This window comes from Medicago sativa, chromosome 6 (genome assembly GCF_051527215.1).
Source record: "Medicago sativa cultivar Bolivia chromosome 6, Bolivia_mono, whole genome shotgun sequence".
In the NCBI taxonomy this organism is placed as follows: Eukaryota; Viridiplantae; Streptophyta; class Magnoliopsida; order Fabales; family Fabaceae; genus Medicago; species Medicago sativa.
In genome coordinates, this window is record NC_140754.1 from 95,460,612 (window position 1) to 95,482,056 (window position 21,445).

Here is a 21,445-nt window from a genome sequence, read left to right on the forward strand (position 1 = left end):
AGAAAAGAAGCAGTTCACAAGACATCTAGAAAAATTATAAAAAAAAATAAAAAAATTATTAAGAAAGATCTAAAATTGATTATTTTGTTGTATATTTCAATCAAAAACACAATGGTACTCAAATGTAATTTGGTTTTTTTTGCATATGCTTTAAATCACATTTTTTGTTTGTCTAAGTCGCTTAATGAATACAATTTTACCTTTTGAAGCTGAATGAGTGGAGAATCTAAAGTTTAAACCCCAACATTTGATATATAATACAAAATCCCTACCAACTTAAGTATGCTCACGAGAACACATTAAATTATATTTTATTATATAAATATTCGTTGAGTCACATTTAAAGTATTTGTTTGTCACACACCATTATCATTTTAGATTAACAATAAAATATTAATTAATTTTTTCCATCAATGCATCCCTAGTAAGTATGTGAATTAAGTTACATAGAATATATATGAAGTCAATTTGTGTATGTTCATGTGAACTCAATTCAAATATGTTCATGAAGTGGGTGAAGCGTACATGAATTGATTTCACGTGAACACATGCAAATTGACTTCAAGCGTGCATTGACATCACTTCGACGCAGAAAAAAACTACAATGAACCAAAAACTGAGACATAGCGATAATGAATGAACCAGAAACTGAGACGAAGCTCAAAAGAAAATGAAAGGAAATGGTGCAAGGATGAGGGTAAATACTTCTGTCCATTCAATTATATAAAGTTAAAGAAATTTGCTACAAGGGTCAATTGGTGTAGCCATTATTATTCTATCATCTACAAAAAATTGGATGTGAGTATGAACATTCCCCGACGCAAACAGCTTCTACAAAGAACACTATTTCTTCACAAGATTGTCACGGTGAACAACGTAAATTACTCAACCTCTTTACGAAAATCATGATTATCTACAAAAACCTGCACACATTAGAAAGGTGGAGAGAACTAGTTAGTCACAAATGTTCCATAACCAGAAAATATAACACGCACCGAAATGTGAGATATTATGCATCATTTCGTGCTTTAGAAATCAAACCGGACGGTGCAGCCATGAATTGGCCTTTGGAACGGTTTGGTTATTTTGGTGGTTTGATTATGGTTGTCTCAATTCGAGCGTTTTATGGCGGTTGAACTTTGACCCAGAGGTCTTGCTAGTTCAATATTCAATTTTTAAAACATTGCATCATATTAGAAATAAAATGAGTGGCCCATAGCACGAGGCTCCCACTAGGTAAGGTATGGAAAACAAGCTACTGTTTCCAGGATTTGAATATGCGCCTCTAAGTTAAAAGGCAGCAACCTCACCATTGTGCCAATGCTCACTCTCAAACATACTGGAAGTAATGTTGAAAATGACTATTGAGGCATACCGTGTTCCAACCATCGGGATCCACACATGATGTGATTTTTGTTCTGTAACCAGGTACTGGTCCAGCTTCACGAGTAACCTTTCCTCCAGCAAGTTTAATTGCTTCAGCAGTTTTGTACACGTCATCTGTCCCTATTGCAATCTGTAAAAAGGAACAAGCATAACAAGCGAATAAACAAATGAAATGAACTTAACTGAATGACAAAAAGCTATTAATTAACAAATACAAGTTAAGAAGCATTTCAACAAAATATTAATATGAAAAATCAGCCATCTCTTTAAATTCCATAACGCTGCCTCACTTTAGCTGCAATTTTGACAACACTTTGTACCAAATCACATATCATGAAACAATAGTGGTTTGTCCAAATTCTGCAGTACTATAGCCTATAGCCTCTAATCTATTTAACAAGACCGGAAGAGTAAAAAAGGAGAACTTCTGTCTACCTGAGCATATGCATCTCCTTTATCATATTTTGTGACTCCATAATTGTAAGTCAATTCCAAAACAGTGTTTTTTTCTTCTGGACCATAACCCATTATTGCAATGGTACGCTGCCAAAAAGAGAAGGGAAGCCATTAAAAGGTTGCAGATGAAGTGATAGAGATCAAATGCCTAAAGCAAGGTTGAAACTAATAATTGTAAAGATGGCATTAGTCAATATATATAATTCAAAATTGGGAGAATCTATCAGCATAACACAGTGGAAATGTGAACAAAAATGAGAATAAATTGGATCGTCATCATAAATCAATACTTTCGCAACCAATCAATATAAAACCATTGAAGCATAATGTTTGGTAATTGACAAGGTGAAGATCGATGCCTTATGAAATACAAGAACATTCAGCCGCTAGTTAGTTAAAACATGAGACAACTTTTATTTTTTATAGGCAAATGTTAGTGGTTAATTGTTAAAGGTGCTGGGGGAGGGGGGGTTGGTTACCCTAAGCTAAACTTTTCCATTCAGATTAAATTTTACTATAAGAAAGTTTAGGCATTAAGAGTCCCTCTCATAATTAGATATAAACAATAAATTCTAATCATCTTAATTGCTGAATACTAGGCATATTAGTTACAAAAAAGACATCAGGGCCAGGATATATAACAGAAAAATGATGCCAAGGTACCTTGGATTCTGGATCATCTTGTTTACGAAGCAACTCCATACCAACAACCTACACAACAAGTAATCACATAAACAAATTAATGGTTTGTATAGGAAATGAGAAGACCATAAGCCAACATAAAGTGCATTGATCCTCACCTTCTCATAAAATTTTATGGATCGATCAAGATCACCAACCCGAAGCATTACTTTGCACAGGGGTTCGGGAGAGGGAGCCCTTTCCAAAAGTTCAAATTTATAACCATCAGGGTCTTCAATAACTGCAATAGCTGAGTCGCCTGCCTTGACTGGACCAGGCTCTCTGGTTATTACGCCACCCTTAGCTCTCACAATGTCCACAACTCTTGAAATCTAGTAAATGGTTATAAGGACAAGGAAATTACATTGTATGCATTGATCAAAAGATCAATAGAGAGAAAATTCAAAGAAATAACCAAAAGTCCAAAACTACAAATATGTTTGGGAGAAGGGTTTCTTATCTACTAGCATACGCACTTGTGAGACTGTTTGAGAGAGCTTAAGAAAACAATTTATGACATGTGCATAAGTTGTTTTTCAACTTATTTCCATAAGCTCTACATGATAGCTTGCGAAAACAGCTTATAACTTAAATCGAAACAGTTCGCTTTTATTTTATCTTTTGTTAAACATAAACTAGAGACAATAATATGATAAGCACTTAATTAAGCAATTTATGTTTTATATACAATGATGAGAGTAGGCATAGAAGATAGACAAGTCATAAAAGCTTGAGAAACTAACATCATCCATAGCAATACCAAAATGGCCAAATCCGGTTCCAATGTCATAGGTCTCAATCCCATAATCTGAAACATCATCAAGAGAAAAACAGTTTTAACATAAGAATTTCCACTGCTCGGGGATGTTAAAGTAACTACAAAAAATGCGAAGTTCTGTAATTATAAGGAATGTCAACAAGTTAGTCAGGTTCTCACTGTATGTTAGTTCAATGGCAAAGTGTGCATCCTCAGGGCCATATCCAAGAAAGGCATTAGTATATTTCTCCTCTGTCATGTCACGTTTTCTGAGCACCTTCATTCCAAGGCACTCTGTATAAAATCTGAAATCCCCAACAAGTTTTTTCTTTTTACTATGAAAAAGATTACAGTACAAATAAGTTTGCAACCAATTCAATCTTAGATACAACATACTTTATGCTTTTGTCCAAGTCGCCAACACGATATACGACATGAAGCATTCTTCTCTTGTCCTGTTTCACCCAATCTAATGCATTTTCCTGTGTAACAGATTGAGACATGCTCCTTGAAGCCATCATTCTCATACTTCCACTATCATGTCTCAACAACCTAGATGCTTTAAGACCAAAATTTTGGGGCAGTAGTCTAACACCTGAATTACAACCCAAAAACAATCACAGTTCATTAAACTATAGTACAGACCTATGAAGCACCAACATGAACACTAAATACACACCGACACCGTCACAAACACCAGACACGAAACAAAACTGACACATAGACATTTGAATTACAACCCAAAAACAATCACAATTCATTAAATTATAGTACAAACTGATGAAGCACTGACACATACGCTAGACACACTGACATAATGAATTGATTCAAGAAAATTAAACTCCTATAATTCAGTAAAACTTTAAGAAAATGTGTACCAATTTTTAAGGAAATGTAAGTGATTCAATGTGTCCAGTGACACAGACACAAATGCTGAACATTATACTAAAACGTAGACACCTGAATTACAACCCAAAAACAATAGAAGTTCATTAAATTATAGTACACACCTACGAAGAACCTAAGCTTGTTTATTGATAAAGGACGTGTCTTCAATTAGAAGTGTCGATGCAGATGCTACATAGATACACACTCTCAATATGCAACAGAAATAATACAAAATAATCACTCCAAAAACACATGCATTATGTCAAATAGTCAACATAATGCAAAATGCAATCTAATTGCATGTTAGATTAATTTTATTTTCTCAAATTATTATTACAGGTGCCGACATGTTAGTGTTGTGTCAGTGTTGGTGTCAATGAAGCACCAACACAAACAAGTGTTGCAACTTGGACATCGGACGTCTTCAATATGAAGTGTCAGGGTACTCATGTGATACATTTAATTATTCAATTTTCTCAAACTATCACTGATATCGACGTGTCAGTGTTGTGTTCGTTGTCTGGGTTGGTTTAAGTGTTTCATTAACACCAACACATGTTGGACACCAGACATGTCTCTAATATGAAGTGTCAGGATACACATGTGATACATTCAATTATTCAATTTTCTCAAACTATTACTGCTATCGACGTGTCAGTGTTGTGTCCAGTGTCCAGGTCGGTTTAATGTTTCATTAACACCGACACATGTTGGACACCAAAAATGTCTCTAATATGAAGTGACAATCCCACCTAGATACACACACTCAACATGCAACAACAATACTAATACAAAATCACTCCCAAAAACACATTCCATTGTGTCAAATTATCAATACAACACCAAATGCAATCTAATCACAAATTAACATAACTTCATCATGCAAAAAAAAAAAAAAAACCATTTTTAAATTTTCCATAAAAATTAAAATTTACGAAAGAATGATTGAAAAAGACAACAACTTCGAGAAGTATTTGCAAAAGGGTCAACGAATAAACTTACCATTACGAAGATGAAAAAGAGAGAATCTCTGAGAAAGATTGCGTGAAGAAGAGAAAGAGGGCAATCTGTTGAGTGAAGAAAGTGAGGGACGAATTGAAGAAGAAGCCATGGAAAGGGAAAAGGACTGTACAGAGTGATGTGATGAGATGATGAATGTGGAAGATGAAGATGATGAGATGAATATAGAAATACGAAACTGAATTTGCAAGATTATAGGGTTTAATTCGTTTTTTGTGTGTGAAAAAGGAATAAAAATGGTTTAACTAATAGTGGTAGATGATTGGTTTAATTAAGAAATGATTGTTATAGTTTTTTTTAGGAAAAACAATCTTTTTTTAAATAATAATAATTAATTTTTTAGAGGAGAGAGAAGGTAAGTGTGAGAAAATGAATCAATAACGCTAACGCTTAGATGAGATGACACATGTTTCGTTTACTTTAACCAAAGTCTTGAGTTCGAATCTAACTGTAGACATGCAACAACGTTAAAATTCGTAGCGAGAGCTTGTTGTCCATTTAAATTCTATAATACTCGAGGAAGATGCGCGTCTGGTTTACACTTAAAAAATGTGAGAAAGTGAAGTTAAAATTTTGCAACAATTTTTTTTTGGTATATAGTTTTTTCATTGACAAAAGTACTTGGTAACTTAACTAATAAATTTTGTAATTAAGTTATTGAATTTGTAAAAATATTTAATTAGATTAATGAAACTTAGAATTTTTATTCGAGTTCATTAGCTTTCAAATAATTTATAATTGATTCCCTTATGAATTTATAATTGATACAAGGATCTAATAATATACTATTTAAAAATTTAAAACCCAAATTATTTGTTTTTTAGGTACAATAGGTACAAAAGAGAGGTGAAGTCCAAAGCAAAAGTACAAAATTAAACGAACATTTTTAAGCATGTAAATCGTGAAAACATCATCAAAGAAGCTCATTAGGAGGAGCATGTGTAATAGTACAATTTGAAGAATTCAAAGAAGGCTAAAGTTGGTCGGCCAATCAACACAACAATTGTCCTCCCTCCAAAGTGTGATGAAGTTGGCTATGTTAGTCCAAAGATAAAAGATTGTGAATGCGCCAAACCAAAGTGAGAATCCTCCCACTAAATTTGTAGTCATTTGTAATCATAATGAGATGAGAAACCGTTCCTTCCATGCAAGATCCAAGCCATGGTACATATACATTTCAACATGAAAGGCATCATAAGCTCAAATCTTCTTAATGTAACCTCTTATTCATGTCCTCATAGAATTCTGAATAAACTACCACACCCTGAAGTATCACCATGTCCTCTGCAGACCCCATCACTGTTGGGCTTTATACCGCCATCAAGAGACTTTTTCCTGTCGATGTAGACTGTCTCGTTTAATATTAACATTTGGATGAAGCGGATGAGAAGTAAAGATCTCAATCTACGTATTTTTTTTTTTTTTTGTATTTGTTAGTATTATAATGTGAGTGAGGATCGAATTATTGATCTACTTATATCGGTTAACTTCTTAACACTTTCACTTTAACCACTAAGCCAATCTTATAACACTTTCACTTTAACCACTAAGCCAATCTTATATCTTGTAAATTATTTTAAAAAAAAGAACAATACACAATCTCCTCCCATAAGTTTTCCTCCATTGGATTGAATTTTATTCTATTCAAGACACTAAATATGAACGACGAAGTCTTATTAGATAACAATCATTTGAAAACATTATTAATACACGTACAAAAATATCTTTTTTTATTAAAGAAAAATATATATCATATAATTATTTTAAAATACACATTATTTAATTTTTATCACTTTCTACATTTTCTCGAATGTGTGTCCAATAAAAACAAAATTATTTAAATCTAAATGATGTGTCTAGATACAGGCGACCAACCAAATATTTTTTAACATGGACACATCTCCCTCTCAATTAGGATTCGAACTTGGTTGATTAGAGTCTAACTTTTTTTTACTATATTAAACTCCATTAGTTACTTTTTTTTAATAAATTATTTAATTTAAAAAGTAAATAAAACATTTATTTTTTATTTTTTATTTTTGATGACATGGTACAGTCATTATTCATAGCAGCTTCACTAAACCATGAGAATCACATTGGCAAATAAACATTGACAATTTTTCTTTTATAATTTTAAAATATTTTTTTATCAAAAAAATATATTATCCTTATAACCACATTTTTCCCTATATTTTAGCTTCCACTATCAATTTCCACTGATATCTGCATAATGGAAAGCTCAATTAGGGTTTGATCAATCCTCTCTCAAATTTCAGGTATTTTCATTTTCCCCTTTTACCCTCTTTCTCTTCTGCACTCCCCAATAATTTGCATATAAACCCTAATTTCAATTTTTCACAAATTTTTTTATTTAATATCTTCCCCCAATTATGTATCTCTCAAATTAAGCTTTTAAACTCAAATCGGATCCTGACCCATTTTTTGTTACCATTCAAGTAACGAATTGATACTATAAAGTTTTGATCTTGATGAACAAAAGTGGTTGATCATATAGCTACAGATTTTGTGTATTCTAGGGTTTTGAGCTGCTTCTGATTGGAGTTGGAAGCAACAAATTGTTGAAATCAGTTGAAAGAGAGTTGGTGAAAAAGGGGAGGATTTAGATCAGGATTGAGGTGAGGTTTTTATTTGATTCATATATACTTGCTTTTGATGCTTCTAAATTTGGATGATTTTTTTTTTAGTTGAATTTGTTTACTTGTTTGTTGTTTTTATTTCAAAAGGAGATAGTTTTGTGTTTTGATTTTGTGGATTATTAATGGAATCTGATCTGTCACTGAGTATAGAAATAGCAACAAGTTGGTTACTGTTAATTTTGTAATTTTTCGTTTGATGCCTCATATGAAAAACTATGATTGTGATAAACGTTGAATTTTGATACGCAGTCAGTGTAAAATGTTTTACTTCGTCAATGGATGACAACTATTCATGTGTGACTTTAATAGTAAGGGTCTGTTTGTTAGGGATTATAAAAAAAGTGATTTTGATACTCAATAATTTAAAGATTAATTTTTAGAGCTTATAGAAAAAGCAGAAGCTGGTTTGTGTTTGTTTACTAGAATGAAAATCACTTATTATTTATTTATTTTTAAAAATTCAGTTATAAAAAAATGATTTTCTGAGAAGCTGCTAAAAACAGCTTCACATTCGAGGAAGTTTTTAGATTTTTTTCCTTCAGATTCTCATTTTTTTTGAAATTATGTAACAAACAAATGAAAATTTATAAAAGTGATTATTTTGTTTAAAAAAGGGATTTTGTTGTATCAAACAAGCTCTAAATGTGATTTAAGAACATTTTTAATGATTCCACTGTTCCAGTTGATTACCAGTGTAAATAATTTTCCATTGACATTGTATATAAATTAAAACTGTGTTAATATTTTAGTTATTTGAGTGTGTTACATGCAACTGACATGGCGTACCTTGTTTAAAATCAAATTGAATGCAGATATTTGAGGATGGTTAAATTGATGTGAGTTTAGTATGGAATATACGATGATTTAGCTATTTGATCTGTTCTGAATTTTGATAGGTTTGGAGATATTGCAGTATGGAGGACGATAGCGGGCTTTAGCTCAGTTTGGATATAGCTGCTAGTTTACAAAACTGTTAATATTTTAGTTATTTGAGTGTGTAACATGCAACTGATATATGGTTTGCCTTGTTTAAAATCAAACTGAATGCAGATATTTGAGGACGGTTAAAAATTGATGCGTGGGTTTAGTGAGGAAGATATGATGATTTAGCTATTTGATCTGTTTTGGATTTTATAGGTTTAGAGATATTGCAATATGGAGGACGATAGCGGGCTTGAGCTCAGTTTGGGTTTATCTTTTGGTGGTTCATCAGCCAAAGCAAAGAGTAAGAATGGAAGCTCCTCGGATACTAGGGGAGAAGAAAACGGTAGAGGTGGAAAGATGGTTGATGATTTTAAGAGCATGTTTAATACCGATCCTCAGAAGCCAGAATCAAGTGGTGGGAGCCGAAGGGCTGATTCCTCGAAGCCCGAGGAGAATTTCTTTAGTGACCTTTCAAAGGTCAATGATGATAATGCTTCTTTGAATTTAAATGGAAGAGGATTTCTGGTTGGAAACAACAATAATAAACCAATTGAAATTGAGGAAAATAAACAGTCAGAGGCAGTAAATAAGCGAAGAATGTCTTTTGATGACATACGGAATCTAAAGAGGCATGACAGCGATGTTCATCATGGTGATTTACATGACAGGGCAAGAGCATCTCATATTTCTTTAACAGAAGATGGTTCAACTGCAGAAAATGAAGATGTGGCTGATTCTGAAGCTGAGAACTCTACCTCCAGGCCTCTCTCCAACCATAGTGATGGTTCTAAAGGATTCATTAGGGTCGGTGCTTCTTCCGATGCTTCGAAAGAGGTTCGTGGAGTTGCTGACTCAAGTGCCAATGGGCAGAAGAGATTTACCGGATCCACAGAAAAAGATTTCAAACATGCAAACATGACTTATGGTGCTCCTTTTTCTGCTCAACAAGTGAATATGATGAGCGGACCTTACACTTCGGCAAAAGAGTCAAACTCTGTTGGGGCACCAAGCCCTCAAATACCTGGAGTGATGCATATGATGCCAACTACAACCGGTGAACGTGCAGGAGCTCAATCTGTGAGTAATGGAAGCTTGCCGATGATGTTTGGACATCCGTATGTTCAGCTTCCTATGTTGGACAAGGATAGCTCATGGGGACGCCCTCAACAGTTTCATCCTTCCTTTGCAGGGAGAGGCCCAGCTAACTCAGGTAATTGTGATTTGAATGGACATTATTTCTAATTAATCCAATATTCCCGACTCAGAACTTCAAAGATCCAAGTCAAATTCATAAATTGTTAGTTAAAATGTTTTGGAATGTGCATATGTTCCTGACTGCATTATGGCCGCAAGTTTTGTAAACTGAACCAAATATTCTAAAATTGGTTGGAAGACTGGCATATTGAATTGGGTTGGATCTGATTTATATATGAAAAGTTAACGATTGTTATAGACATTTGTTTTTCTTTTTCATGCGCAAGCTCTATTGTTGTAGCTTGATACTTACTGAGTTTTTTTTGGAAATTACATTATGTCATTATTGTGTCGATGCAGCTGCGTTACATCTAAACAATATATCCGAGGCCATGCCGTATGAAGGCAGGCCGCTAGAACGAACCAAAGGTGATGGGAAACAGCGTGTCACCGAAGAAGGCTCCTCTTCACAACCTGAAGACGTGAAAGGAAGCAGCACAAACCTCAGGGGCAAAGATGCACCAGAACAGTCGAAAGGTGAAGGTTCCACCATTGATTTTTCAAACATTAAGCCAGGGCTTACCGCGGATGTGAAATTCGGAGGAAGTGGTTCCTACCCAAATCTGCCTTGGGTATCCACCACAAGCTCAAATGGAAGGACAATATCAGGTGTTACTTACAGGTACAACACTAACCAAATCAGAATCGTCTGTGCGTGTCATGGTTCTCACATGACTCCTGAGGATTTTGTTCGTCATGCAAATGACGAACAAACCAATTCAGATAGCAATTCGGTTTTGGGAAGCTTGCCGAATGGTAATCTTGGTTCATCTTCTCACAGTTAGATTACTATCATCTACCCTCCAGGTTGTACTCTATATATTGTAGTTCTCAACAAGAGAATCTGGAATTTCCATAATTTTTGTGGAGATGAATGAGTTTATTACCATTTTTTTTTCTTTCTATTTGCCTATTTCACTTTAATTACTTGCAGCAGCTGCAATCAAAATTGTAGTTGTATTTAATAATGGCTGAGCTTTATAGCATCATCTATTCTATTAAATAGTAATTAAGCATGTAATTTTGTCATGTAAGTTTAATTTTTTATTTTTATGAATTAGTACTCTGTCGATATACAATTATTTTACACATGCATCCGATGATGCTTTGCCACAACAATTTTTTGACTCATGAGAACCCATGAGTCGTCATATTCATCATTCATTTACATGACAACACATCATTGGATACATGTGTAAAATAATTGTACACCGAGAGAGTATACTAATTAAACTCGTTTTACTCAATTTGAATTTAAACTTTTCCCTTGACATTAGAGGATTTAGAAAAGAGAAAAAAATGACTTGAAAATATTTGAAATGGATTGGTTTCAAGAGACTTACTAGCTATGCCTAGAAACTATAATACGAAAGATTAAACGGGGTTATGGCAAGCTTTACGATTTATAGAGCGTTAATAGAACTCATAGATCATCTATAAACGTGATTATAATGTTGACAACGAGAGTTGAAGCTATGTCTTTGTAGGGTATGAGTCAACCTACCAATTGAAGATAATTTTTATGCTCCAATCCAAAGTCACTTCGAAAGTACATTTTTGAGAACAAAAATATAGGTTTTTTTGTCTTTCGATAGTATACTATTGTCAGACACGTGTCTTCCATTTATTTTGTAAGGTTAAATACCTCACTAAGGTTTAACGCACATGATTGGTTTGAATGGTGTATTAATGTTGTGAGTTTTAGAATACGAGAAATGTTAATAAGGGTCCTCTTGACACTCTTTAAAAACCTTAAATGATAAGATTTTATAAAATTTTGTAGATTCAATTTTAGAATCCTTAGAATATTATTTCTTAAATGGAATTAAAAACCCCATCCAACAACCATTCTCCTTTGTTTTCTCCACGTACAAACGGAGCCTCATTTATTGCAAGAGATAGTAATATATAAAGAGATGAAGGCTTGTGCCAACTTTTATTCTTGTTTTCTTTTTGGAGTAATTATCTTAGTAAGATTCCAAGAGAGATCCATAATCTTTTATTAAGTGTTGTGCTTCTGTAGTGGCAATATCACATTTTTCTATAGCTCCAAGCAATAATTGTTTTACACATACACCTTATTTTATTTTAGGGTCATGTTAACCAGTGCTCCGGGGGCACTGGTTAAGCAGCTAAAAGTGGAAAGAAAAAAGAAAGTCAGCATTAAAAGCAATACTTTTTCAAGTTTCAAAAAGTAAAATACACAATTTCGAAAAAACATTTCCTTTTATAATTCCTTAACCAGTACCCTGGGGGCACTAGTTAACATTTCCCTTTATTTTATTATGAGATCGATCTTTTATATACAAATATAGTGATTAATTTGTTAGGAGTATGAGAAACTTGTTAGCAGTAGAAATTGAATCATATACCTCATTCTTAATAGTCTTTCAATGTCTAGATTACACCTTCAGCAACTTTAAAGATTGAATTTTAATTTATGTCCTGGTAAAACCTAAATTATTGTTTAAAATAGTGAGTAAATGTTTGTAACTTGAAAGACCTTGTTAAAACAAGTTGTAATATATCTACAAGCTTTTCTCTAACTTATTCCTATAAACTCTTCTTAATATAGCTTATTGACATAAGTTGTTTTTAGCTTAGATAGAGTTTATCTCAATTTCCTCTTCGTTTGTAAAAACAAGTTATATATGATCTCTTATGTAATAAGTGACTGTTTAATGAAAATTTAATTAAATTATTTATTCAAAAGACATCTCACTTATCAATTTTTTTTAAGCTGATTTTGTCATGACTTAATCTCAATAGTTAAATATAATATTTCAAGCAATGTATATATCACGTATCATTACCATTATCCCTTCCTTCTATTTCAAGTAATGTATAATAATCATCAATAACTTGTTGAATTTAGGGTTACTTAGTTTAATTTTTATTTGACAAGATGCCAGAGAAAAGAACAATTGTTCAAGCATAACTATTTCGTGTGTATCACGTATCATTAGCATTATCTCTTCTTATGTTGTCCCTTGTCACCATAAAAACAATGGGAAAAAATTTAATTGTTTTGACCAAGAGTGTTACTGTATCCGTCTCAGAATAATAGTCCTAGTAGCATTTTTTTCTTTATATTAAAATAATTGTCACTTTAAAATACCAATGTAGAATATATATATTTTAGACTGTTATACCCCTGTTTATTAAATTTTATCCAACTTAACTACTCTACTAACTGCAATTAATAAATATATTTTAATAAATGATACTAATTTTATCAATAAACTCAACACAATTAATTATTTTCTTAAAAATTATACCCAAAATTTAAACGGCTATTATTTTAAGACGGATGGAATAGATCTCCTTCTACCACTTTGTTACGAAGTCTTGAAACATTACAGCTTTAATTAGGTAACATTATTAAATATGTAGTACCAGCAAGACATGCATGTCCTTTATTGATTAGTGTATTATACTATTCACAAAATCAACTTGGAGTTGTTTTTTATTGACATAATTTTTCAACAGTTTCTTATGCTAGGTCAACGAAACTAATACAGTTAACTTGGTCTCTATTGTTAAGTTTCAAAACTCCAAAAAAAAAAAAAAAAATATAACAAGTTGTAAGGAAGGAGAGTGAAAAATGCATCAATTTCAATGTAATTTGTCATTTTTTGGCTGATGATTAGAATTTGAAACAAATGCATCGATTTTTGTTCATCAAACTGTCTCTTATAACTAAGACGGAAGAGAGTAGTATCTTATGAAAGGACGTCACATTTATGGTAAGTTAAAATCCATGTCTTGATAATTTGGCTAAGCTACAAGAGAAGCTGCAAAAGTAGACTTTACCTCCTATTTGTGGAATGTGATAGGGTAACAACTTTTGTCATTTTCATTATTTTTCAAACGGATGTTGTATGAATATGTTCGATTGGTCGGTTTAGTCCGAGTTTGATAACTATGTTCTACATTCATAAAACAATCTTACCAAAATTATTTAATTTGTCAATATACCGTAAAAGCTCCGTATATATATATTATAATTATTTTTTTTGTTATTCAAAGCTACTACTTCTACATGGATTTGAATTTCATACATTTAAAAAATTTGTGTAGTGATGAAATCAACAAGCCGATATCATATGATCTATGGTGGTTCACTCATATTTTAAGATCGGTAAGCAAAAACAAGTTCAAAATTTGAGTCGTTCGATTAAAATTTGATTGTTTCGATTTATATATATTGATTTCCTTATCCATATCTACACCTTTTGTTTTAATTTTTGTCTTTATCAAATGATAAGATTAGAGTAGACCTTTTCCTCGTAGACGAAGTGATAAACACTCTATATAATTTACTCATACAATTGAGGGATTTCATCTTCAAACTCCGATGAAATTTTTTGATCTAACAATATCGACATTTTACGGATACAATTGTCATTTCTATTCCATGTCTTAGGAAGAGAAAGATAGCGTGTGGATTAAACTAGTAAATTTGGCAATGTCATGTATTATATGTGACATGACATAGACGCCTACTAAAGTCAAAAACCAGAGTTGAATACAACCGTTGGTCACTCCACCTTTGGATCACTACTCAATTTATCAATATTTTATTGTCATATTTTAAAGGAAGAATCAAATTCAGACACTAAACAAAGTCTAAGAAGAAACCAAGAAAAGTGACATAAGGGAAGGTTTCTTCTATTTGAGGTAGAAACATATAATAATGTTGCATGCACAACAACCGCCATTTTTCCATGTTATACTAATAATTTTAAATATTCTTATCAAATTGGGGTGATTTGGCAAAATAATGAATTACATAGTGATTGAGTTCAAGTGGTTATTAAGCTTTATTTAAAGATGAATTTTTTAGAAGAACCGAAATTAAAATATTGATTAAAACAACTATTGGTCAGACTTTATATACTTTCGATCGAACCTCTGATCAGTAGGACTCGTTTCTTTAAAAACCGGAGGGTTAAAGTCAAGATATAAAAAAAGTCCAAAATAAAATTAATTATAAAAATTGTTAATTTTGAAGTTTCAACTCATCAATTAGAATTTATGTACTTATGCTATACACAATAAATTGCTTGGAGAACTAAGAGAATTAGAACCATGATGAATCAACTTGGTATCACCCTTTTGATTCTCTCTACCTTATTCTTCCATGTAAGAGCTCAATCACCAACATCACAAACTACAAATTCACAAGATGCTGTTTCAAATTTCCAACCAAGTCTTGTTGTTGTCATAGGAATCCTAGGTCTCATGTTTTCCTTAACATTCATTCTTCTTATTTTTGCCAAAGTATGTCACCGTAGACAATTACTTCCTATAAGTGATGATCCAAATAATCAATTAGCAACACTTATGAGATCAAGATCAAGATTTTCAGGAATTGACAAAACAGCTATTGAATCACTTCCATTTTTCAAATTCTCTTCTCTCAAAGGTTCAAAACAAGGGTTGGAATGTTCAATATGTTTGTCGAAATTCGAAGACATAGAAATTTTAAGATTGTTACCAAAATGTAAACATGCTTTTCATATTGATTGTATTGATCATTGGCTTGAGAAACACTCAAGTTGTCCTATTTGTAGACATAAAGTCAACATTGAAGATCAAACAACCTTTGCATATTCAAATAGTTTAAGGATGTTGGTAAGTGAAGAATCAAACATAGAGATCTTTGTTGAAAGAGAAGAAGATAATGATCAACATGGTTCATCAAGGTTTAGTATTGGAAGCAGCTTTAGAAAATTTGGAAAAGGTTCTATATTAAAGGAAGAAGAAAAAGGTATTATTTTAAAGGAAGAAGAATTGCTTATAGAAAAAAGTGATTCTAACAATAAGGCTTATCATAAACATAATCATAAGATTACTATATCTGATGTTGTGTTTAAGCATAGATGGAGCAATGTTAGTTCTTCTGATCTTATGTTTTTGAATTCAGAAATGATTAATGCTTCATCAAGTAACAGGTTCAATAACATGGAATCAAAAATTCAAGATTATGATGGTGAGAAAAGATCAGTGTCAGAAATCACTGGTGTTTCTAGATTTAGAGATTTTGACATGAAGAAAAGGGTGTTTGAAGATTCTTCTTCTTTTGTTGAAAATAATCTTAAAGAGGAAAGAAGGAGGAAGCTTTGGTTTCCAATTGCAAGAAGAACAGCTGAATGGTTTGTGAATAGAGAAAAAAGGTCTCAACAATCTCAGAATAAACAACAATCATTTGTTGATGTATAGTCCGTTTTCACTTTACTTTTAGGCTTATCCTCGAGGTTCACCAAGGTCAGAGAAAATCCTAAAACTCATAGAATGCTTACAGAGGTAAATACATATTTTCTACAAACGAGGTTCTCACATTGATATCGGGATTAAAACTCATGTCATTGTAGAATCTGAGCTGAATTCTTATCGACTGGACCAACTTTCTAAGTATGAGGTAAGATTGTGTACATCTATCCTCCTCAGACTCCACGCAGTTGGAGCCTTGGACACTCGAGCGCAGTTTAAGTATACAGTTAAGAAAATTATGTACACATATTTATTGTATTTGTTTTACTTCCTTAATTTGTTTTATAAATTTTTATGATCTTCATAGAAACTTTGTTAGTCTTTCCATGATAGCAAAAGAAAAGATTAGAAACATTTGTAGACTTAAAGTTGGATTATTTATTTATTTTTCTTTTCAATTCATAATCGATTTTGTATTGATTTACAACAAGAAGACAGCTTAATTTTGCTGTGATCAATTATCTTGGTCATATTTTATGACTTTTTTATCTTTCGCTTTAAAATATAAAATTGTGCATTATTAACAACTGAACTTAGGCTTGTCCAAAAAAATATATTCTTTTTATTTCCTCTCTCTTATCTCTTTTCTTGAGTAAGAGACAAAAAAGATGATGTCCCTGTGAGCTTAGCTCAGTTGGTAAGGACAATGCATAATATATGCAAGGTCCGGGGTTCGAATTCCGGTCAACACAAAAAAAAAGACAAAAAAGATGAGGATTAGTGATAATAATTAAATAATATAGAAAGGATGAACCAAGATGAACAAGCAAAGCCATAGATTTAGTCCCAATATTTAATTTTTCACAAGCCTCACAGTTATAATTAAGAAAAAACTTTCATCACCCAATATCAGTTTGAATATATGCAAAAATAAAAATAAAAAATAGAGACACTAATTTTGTACCATTTATAAGTGTACACATTAATTCTTCAAAAAAAGAAAAAAGTGCACACATCCAAACATGAGTTCAAATATATACTTTCATACAATTCACATCCTATGTGATTTAGAGTGGACCTAAGACGACGACTAGAGTTTGGTTGAGTGAGACGGAGGACATTGTTACTACTGTGTGTAGGGGTTGTGTATGAACAAAAACTCTAACGTTAAAGTAAGTGAGAATTTTAAGATAAATATATAAAATACAACAATTTAATCTCTAAAGTATAAAAAAAATTCGTCAATATATTCCATAACCTTAACATCTTCATATTATGGGCTAAATTGACGAGTTTTTAAATATTTTAGAGACTACATATTATATTAATATAGTTTGTGAGTAAATTGGAGAGAGTGGGAGTTAGAGGACTAAATTGATGGTTTAGTCTAGCAATTTCTTTGTTTTTCATATTTTTATTACTTCCTATTGATTCTAACTAGAGTACAAGTATGTTTTTATTTATTTTGTCAAAAAAATATTTTATTATTTATAGTATCTTATATATTAAAATGAAAATACTTATATTAACATCAATCACCTACTTGTTATGATAATTTAATAAGAAAACTTGTATTCTAAAAAGTTTGAAAGATAAACTTCATATAAAATTATACAAATTTTAATCAATTATTGTATAAAGGAATCTCTTTCTTTTTGTGCAATAGAAGAATCTCTTTTTAATGCTGGTTTTTGGCCTTAATCTATGTTATGTTGGCTTCCCAAAAGTTAAACCACATCAAGAAACTAAAAATACTCATACTTGATAAAGTTTGTTGATATTATTGTAGTACATGCTTAACCAATATTAGAAACTCTTCCAAAGTCTAACTCTATTCATCGAATTTGCCTTCATATGGATGAAAATTAAAAAGAAATATGTTGACAATGTACACTTTTGAACAGAATCTCTAAAGTTGTCCAATTTCTTATAATGCCAATTAAGTGTTTCATAAACTAGTCACTTTCATTCTATACACATTTTGATAATATTTAAAGACTTTTATTAAAAATGAATCAATCACAAAAATAGTATATATATTTGATGGGTCCAAAACAATGTTAGCACACCTGAAAAATAGAATCAAGTCTATATTTTAAGTCATTAGATTGATTAAGTATTTATGAAGTTTTCCAAACCAAGAGGCAGTCAATTACTTCTTCTGTTCGAATTATGCAATAATTCATGGAAATTCAAATACGCAAGAATTAATTAAGGCCAATGTCATTGTCTTGACGGCTGAATAAATTATTCCATTCCCAATTGTGATAGGCTATGCTATATTTGTTTGATATAAATTAGTGTATATTTTTCCACCTAAATGAATTGGTGTATATTCATGGCGCAGAGTGACTAATTCTTCGAGTTTTGTAAAACTTAAGTGACACAACAAGTTCATCTTGAGAACTTTAAAGAGGCCGCATGCTCAGATTCAAATTTAAATCTAGAGATTTCAGTCTAATTTGGAGAGATGTGTTAACTCATCCAAATCACTCTTGAATTCTTCTTTATTATTTTGTACGTCAAGTTTTAATTAATTTGGGCATCCTTTAAAAAAAAATTGGACCAAATACATCACATTTTTTTTAATCAAATATCGTTTATATTTAACATCAAAAGGAGTATGTCGATAGTGTTAAAGGTTTTATGTAAATATTCATCATAGTTAACTAGAAAATTAGAAAGGGGGCTGGTGTGGTGAATGAAGGGTGGTTACTGGTTAGTCGATAAAATAAATAGTGTCAGTTGTCAACCTTATTTTGGAGAGACCAATGGCTTGAAGGCGTTCCAAAAAAAGAAGAATATCTTTTAATGCTGGTTTTTGGCCTACATATATGTTGGATTCCAAAAGATCTAAGTAAGTTCAAGAAACTATAATACATTAATACTCATACGTGTAAAGTGTGTTGATATTGTTGCATATATGCTTAACCAATATTAGAAACACTTCCAAAGTCTAGCACTATTCATTGAATTTGACTCCATATGGTTTAAATTTAAATCATAGACGTAACTTAACAATTTTGTTTCATGTCAATATCAATCAATGAAAAAGAAATATGCTGACAATGGACACTTTTTTTTTGGTTACGGACAATCGACACTTTTGAACACATTATCTAAAATTAGTTCAATTTCTTAAAAAGTCAATTAAATGTTTCATAATTTCAATTTGATCATTTTCTATAAATTTTTTGATAGTATTTGAGGACTGTTTTTAAAAAATGAATCAACCGAAAAAATAGTAAGTATATTTTAAGTCATTAGCTTGATTAAGTACTTATGAAGTTTTCCAAACAAGAGGCAGTCAATTACATTAAAAAATATATTACTTCTTCTGTCCAAATTATGCAATAATTCATGCAATTCAAATACGCTAGAAATATTTAAGCCCAATGTCATTGTCTTGACGGCTGAATAATTAATTTATTCCATTGCTAATTCCATTCTATTTTTTTTTTATGTTATTTTTTCCCCTACTGGAATAAGCTTAATACATTTTATTTAAGATAATAGTTTGGATGCATTTTATTTGTAGAGAAACTCTCAACTTTATTTTTAATCCAAAATCAAATCAAAAGTTTCACCAAATCAACACGAGGACCTTGAAGTCTACAACAAACAACTTAATTTATCCGCTTCCAAGTAATCCACAAATAAGTCATCCCGTTGTTCACTTTTTTACCACGGAAAAACAAACCTATAACTTGAGTCACATGACTAGAGTTGTTTGACAAAACACAATTAATGCCTAACTAAGGAAAAACATCCGACCATAACTTAAAAGAAACATGACGATAAACATAACAAATGTTTAGATGTTTCATTAATGATACATCATTCTACACACAAAAGGGCTATTATATTACAAACATCTGTATGAATCATGTTATTAATAGTTGAAAGATGATCGTTTAACTAGCTCCAAACAAAGAGCGACACATCAGGTGGAACCAAATTATTCCAAGAAAACTTGAAAAATGGAGAATCGAATATTAAGTTGAACTTATTATATATCAAATCATAAGCTTCATTGACCGAGTATATGCCATGAGGATTAATGTCTCATTTTAAACATTGTCCACATCATCTTGCAGGGAAAAATTATCCAACCCTATATCCCTACACCATCAACTAACTTTTCATCCCAAACAAACAAACAAACCCATTCTCCACCTCCAGCCCCCTTCCTCCAAACCACTTGAAATCAGCATATCATTTACACAAACTTTTTTTTTTTTTATCAACTCAGAAGTTAAATAATATACTAAAATGATCTTTTAACATCTCCATGCCCAACCAAGACTCATACAAAAATAAAGTATTGTGACCATTCCCTATCAACAAATCAATTTCCACCACTCCATTCACCATTCCTCTCAATATTATAAATATCTCTCCACCCCAATGAGTTTCTATTTCCTTCCCTACATGCGAACCCATTTAGAAGTTCATGTTTATTTACAACGACTTTATGCCAAAGACCATAATTTTCTCTCCTTAACCTCCAACATCACTTTGCTAAGTGAGTTAAACAAAATCTATTAAATTTCTCACCCATAAACCACCTTTTTCTTTTGGTAAACAGGCTTTGTCACAATGAACCTGATGAATTTTTCGAGCCTCCTCACTTACACCCCACATTAAAGATCTAAATAAAGAAAAAGCTTAATATCAATGTTTCTCAATTAAGACGGCTTTCAAGACAATATTTTATATTATTTTATTTTATAGTATTCATACAATTTCATCAATGCAGATTAAATAGGGGACCAAATTTACAAAAAGGTGAAAATAGAAGAACCGAAATTGCAGTTACGTCAAACATTTTCTAAAATGAATAAGTGTGGTTGAATCATGGTGTTCATTTATTTTTATTTTTCTTAAAAATCAAATATATATCAAAATATAGATTTAACCCTCCATAATCCAACTTGCAAACCAAGTTCTACCGACCCACTCAAATTTATAACCGGTTTAACGTGTTATACACGCAGGTTCAATCCGAAGACTTAACGGAACGGTTGAGAGCTCTAGTTCAAAGATAAAAATCGATCGAACAATAGGTATTTGGGTTCGAACCCCGATCTGCGACATATATTAGCAATGTCATATCAATTGAGTTCAACTCAGACTAATTAAGTTTTTTTTTTCGATGAAAAATTTTTAAGTTATATATTTTTTTTTTGGTCAAGTAGTCTAGTGG

The 21,445-nt window shown here is 31.7% G+C and overlaps 3 protein-coding genes across 10 annotated transcripts; 2 read left to right on the plus strand and 1 right to left on the minus strand.

Annotated features, from left to right (window-relative positions):
- Positions 1-692: 692 nt before the first annotated feature.
- On the minus strand, positions 693-5,448 carry LOC146918498 (putative lactoylglutathione lyase, chloroplastic). Its single transcript, XM_085720121.1, has 9 exons — positions 5,171-5,448; positions 3,677-3,875; positions 3,461-3,585; positions 3,267-3,331; positions 2,643-2,855; positions 2,506-2,553; positions 1,822-1,929; positions 1,376-1,516; positions 693-923 (listed from the first exon to the last, which is right to left on the minus strand). The coding sequence occupies exons 1-9, from the start codon at positions 5,277-5,279 to the stop codon at positions 882-884; spliced, it is 1,050 nt and encodes a 349-aa protein (XP_085576247.1). The 5' UTR covers positions 5,280-5,448; the 3' UTR covers positions 693-881.
- Positions 5,449-7,390: 1,942 nt separating this feature from the next.
- On the plus strand, positions 7,391-11,052 carry NINJA (Putative interactor of JAZ). Of its 8 annotated transcripts, none has more exons than XM_085720141.1 (4): positions 7,391-7,464; positions 7,646-7,824; positions 8,742-9,979; positions 10,324-11,052. In XM_085720141.1, the coding sequence occupies exons 3-4, from the start codon at positions 9,001-9,003 to the stop codon at positions 10,806-10,808; spliced, it is 1,464 nt and encodes a 487-aa protein (XP_085576267.1). In that variant the 5' UTR covers positions 7,391-7,464; positions 7,646-7,824; positions 8,742-9,000; the 3' UTR covers positions 10,809-11,052. The 8 variants fall into 8 exon arrangements, with proteins under 8 accessions (XP_085576267.1, XP_085576271.1, XP_085576265.1 ...); XM_085720145.1 differs by having other exon boundaries at positions 8,983-9,979; XM_085720139.1 differs by having other exon boundaries at positions 7,710-7,824.
- Positions 11,053-15,046: 3,994 nt separating this feature from the next.
- LOC146918500 (putative RING-H2 finger protein ATL12) lies at positions 15,047-16,701 on the plus strand. Its single transcript, XM_085720122.1, has one exon. It carries the CDS (start codon positions 15,115-15,117, stop codon positions 16,246-16,248), a length of 1,134 nt encoding a protein of 377 aa, XP_085576248.1. The 5' UTR covers positions 15,047-15,114; the 3' UTR covers positions 16,249-16,701.
- Positions 16,702-21,445: the final 4,744 nt, after the last annotated feature.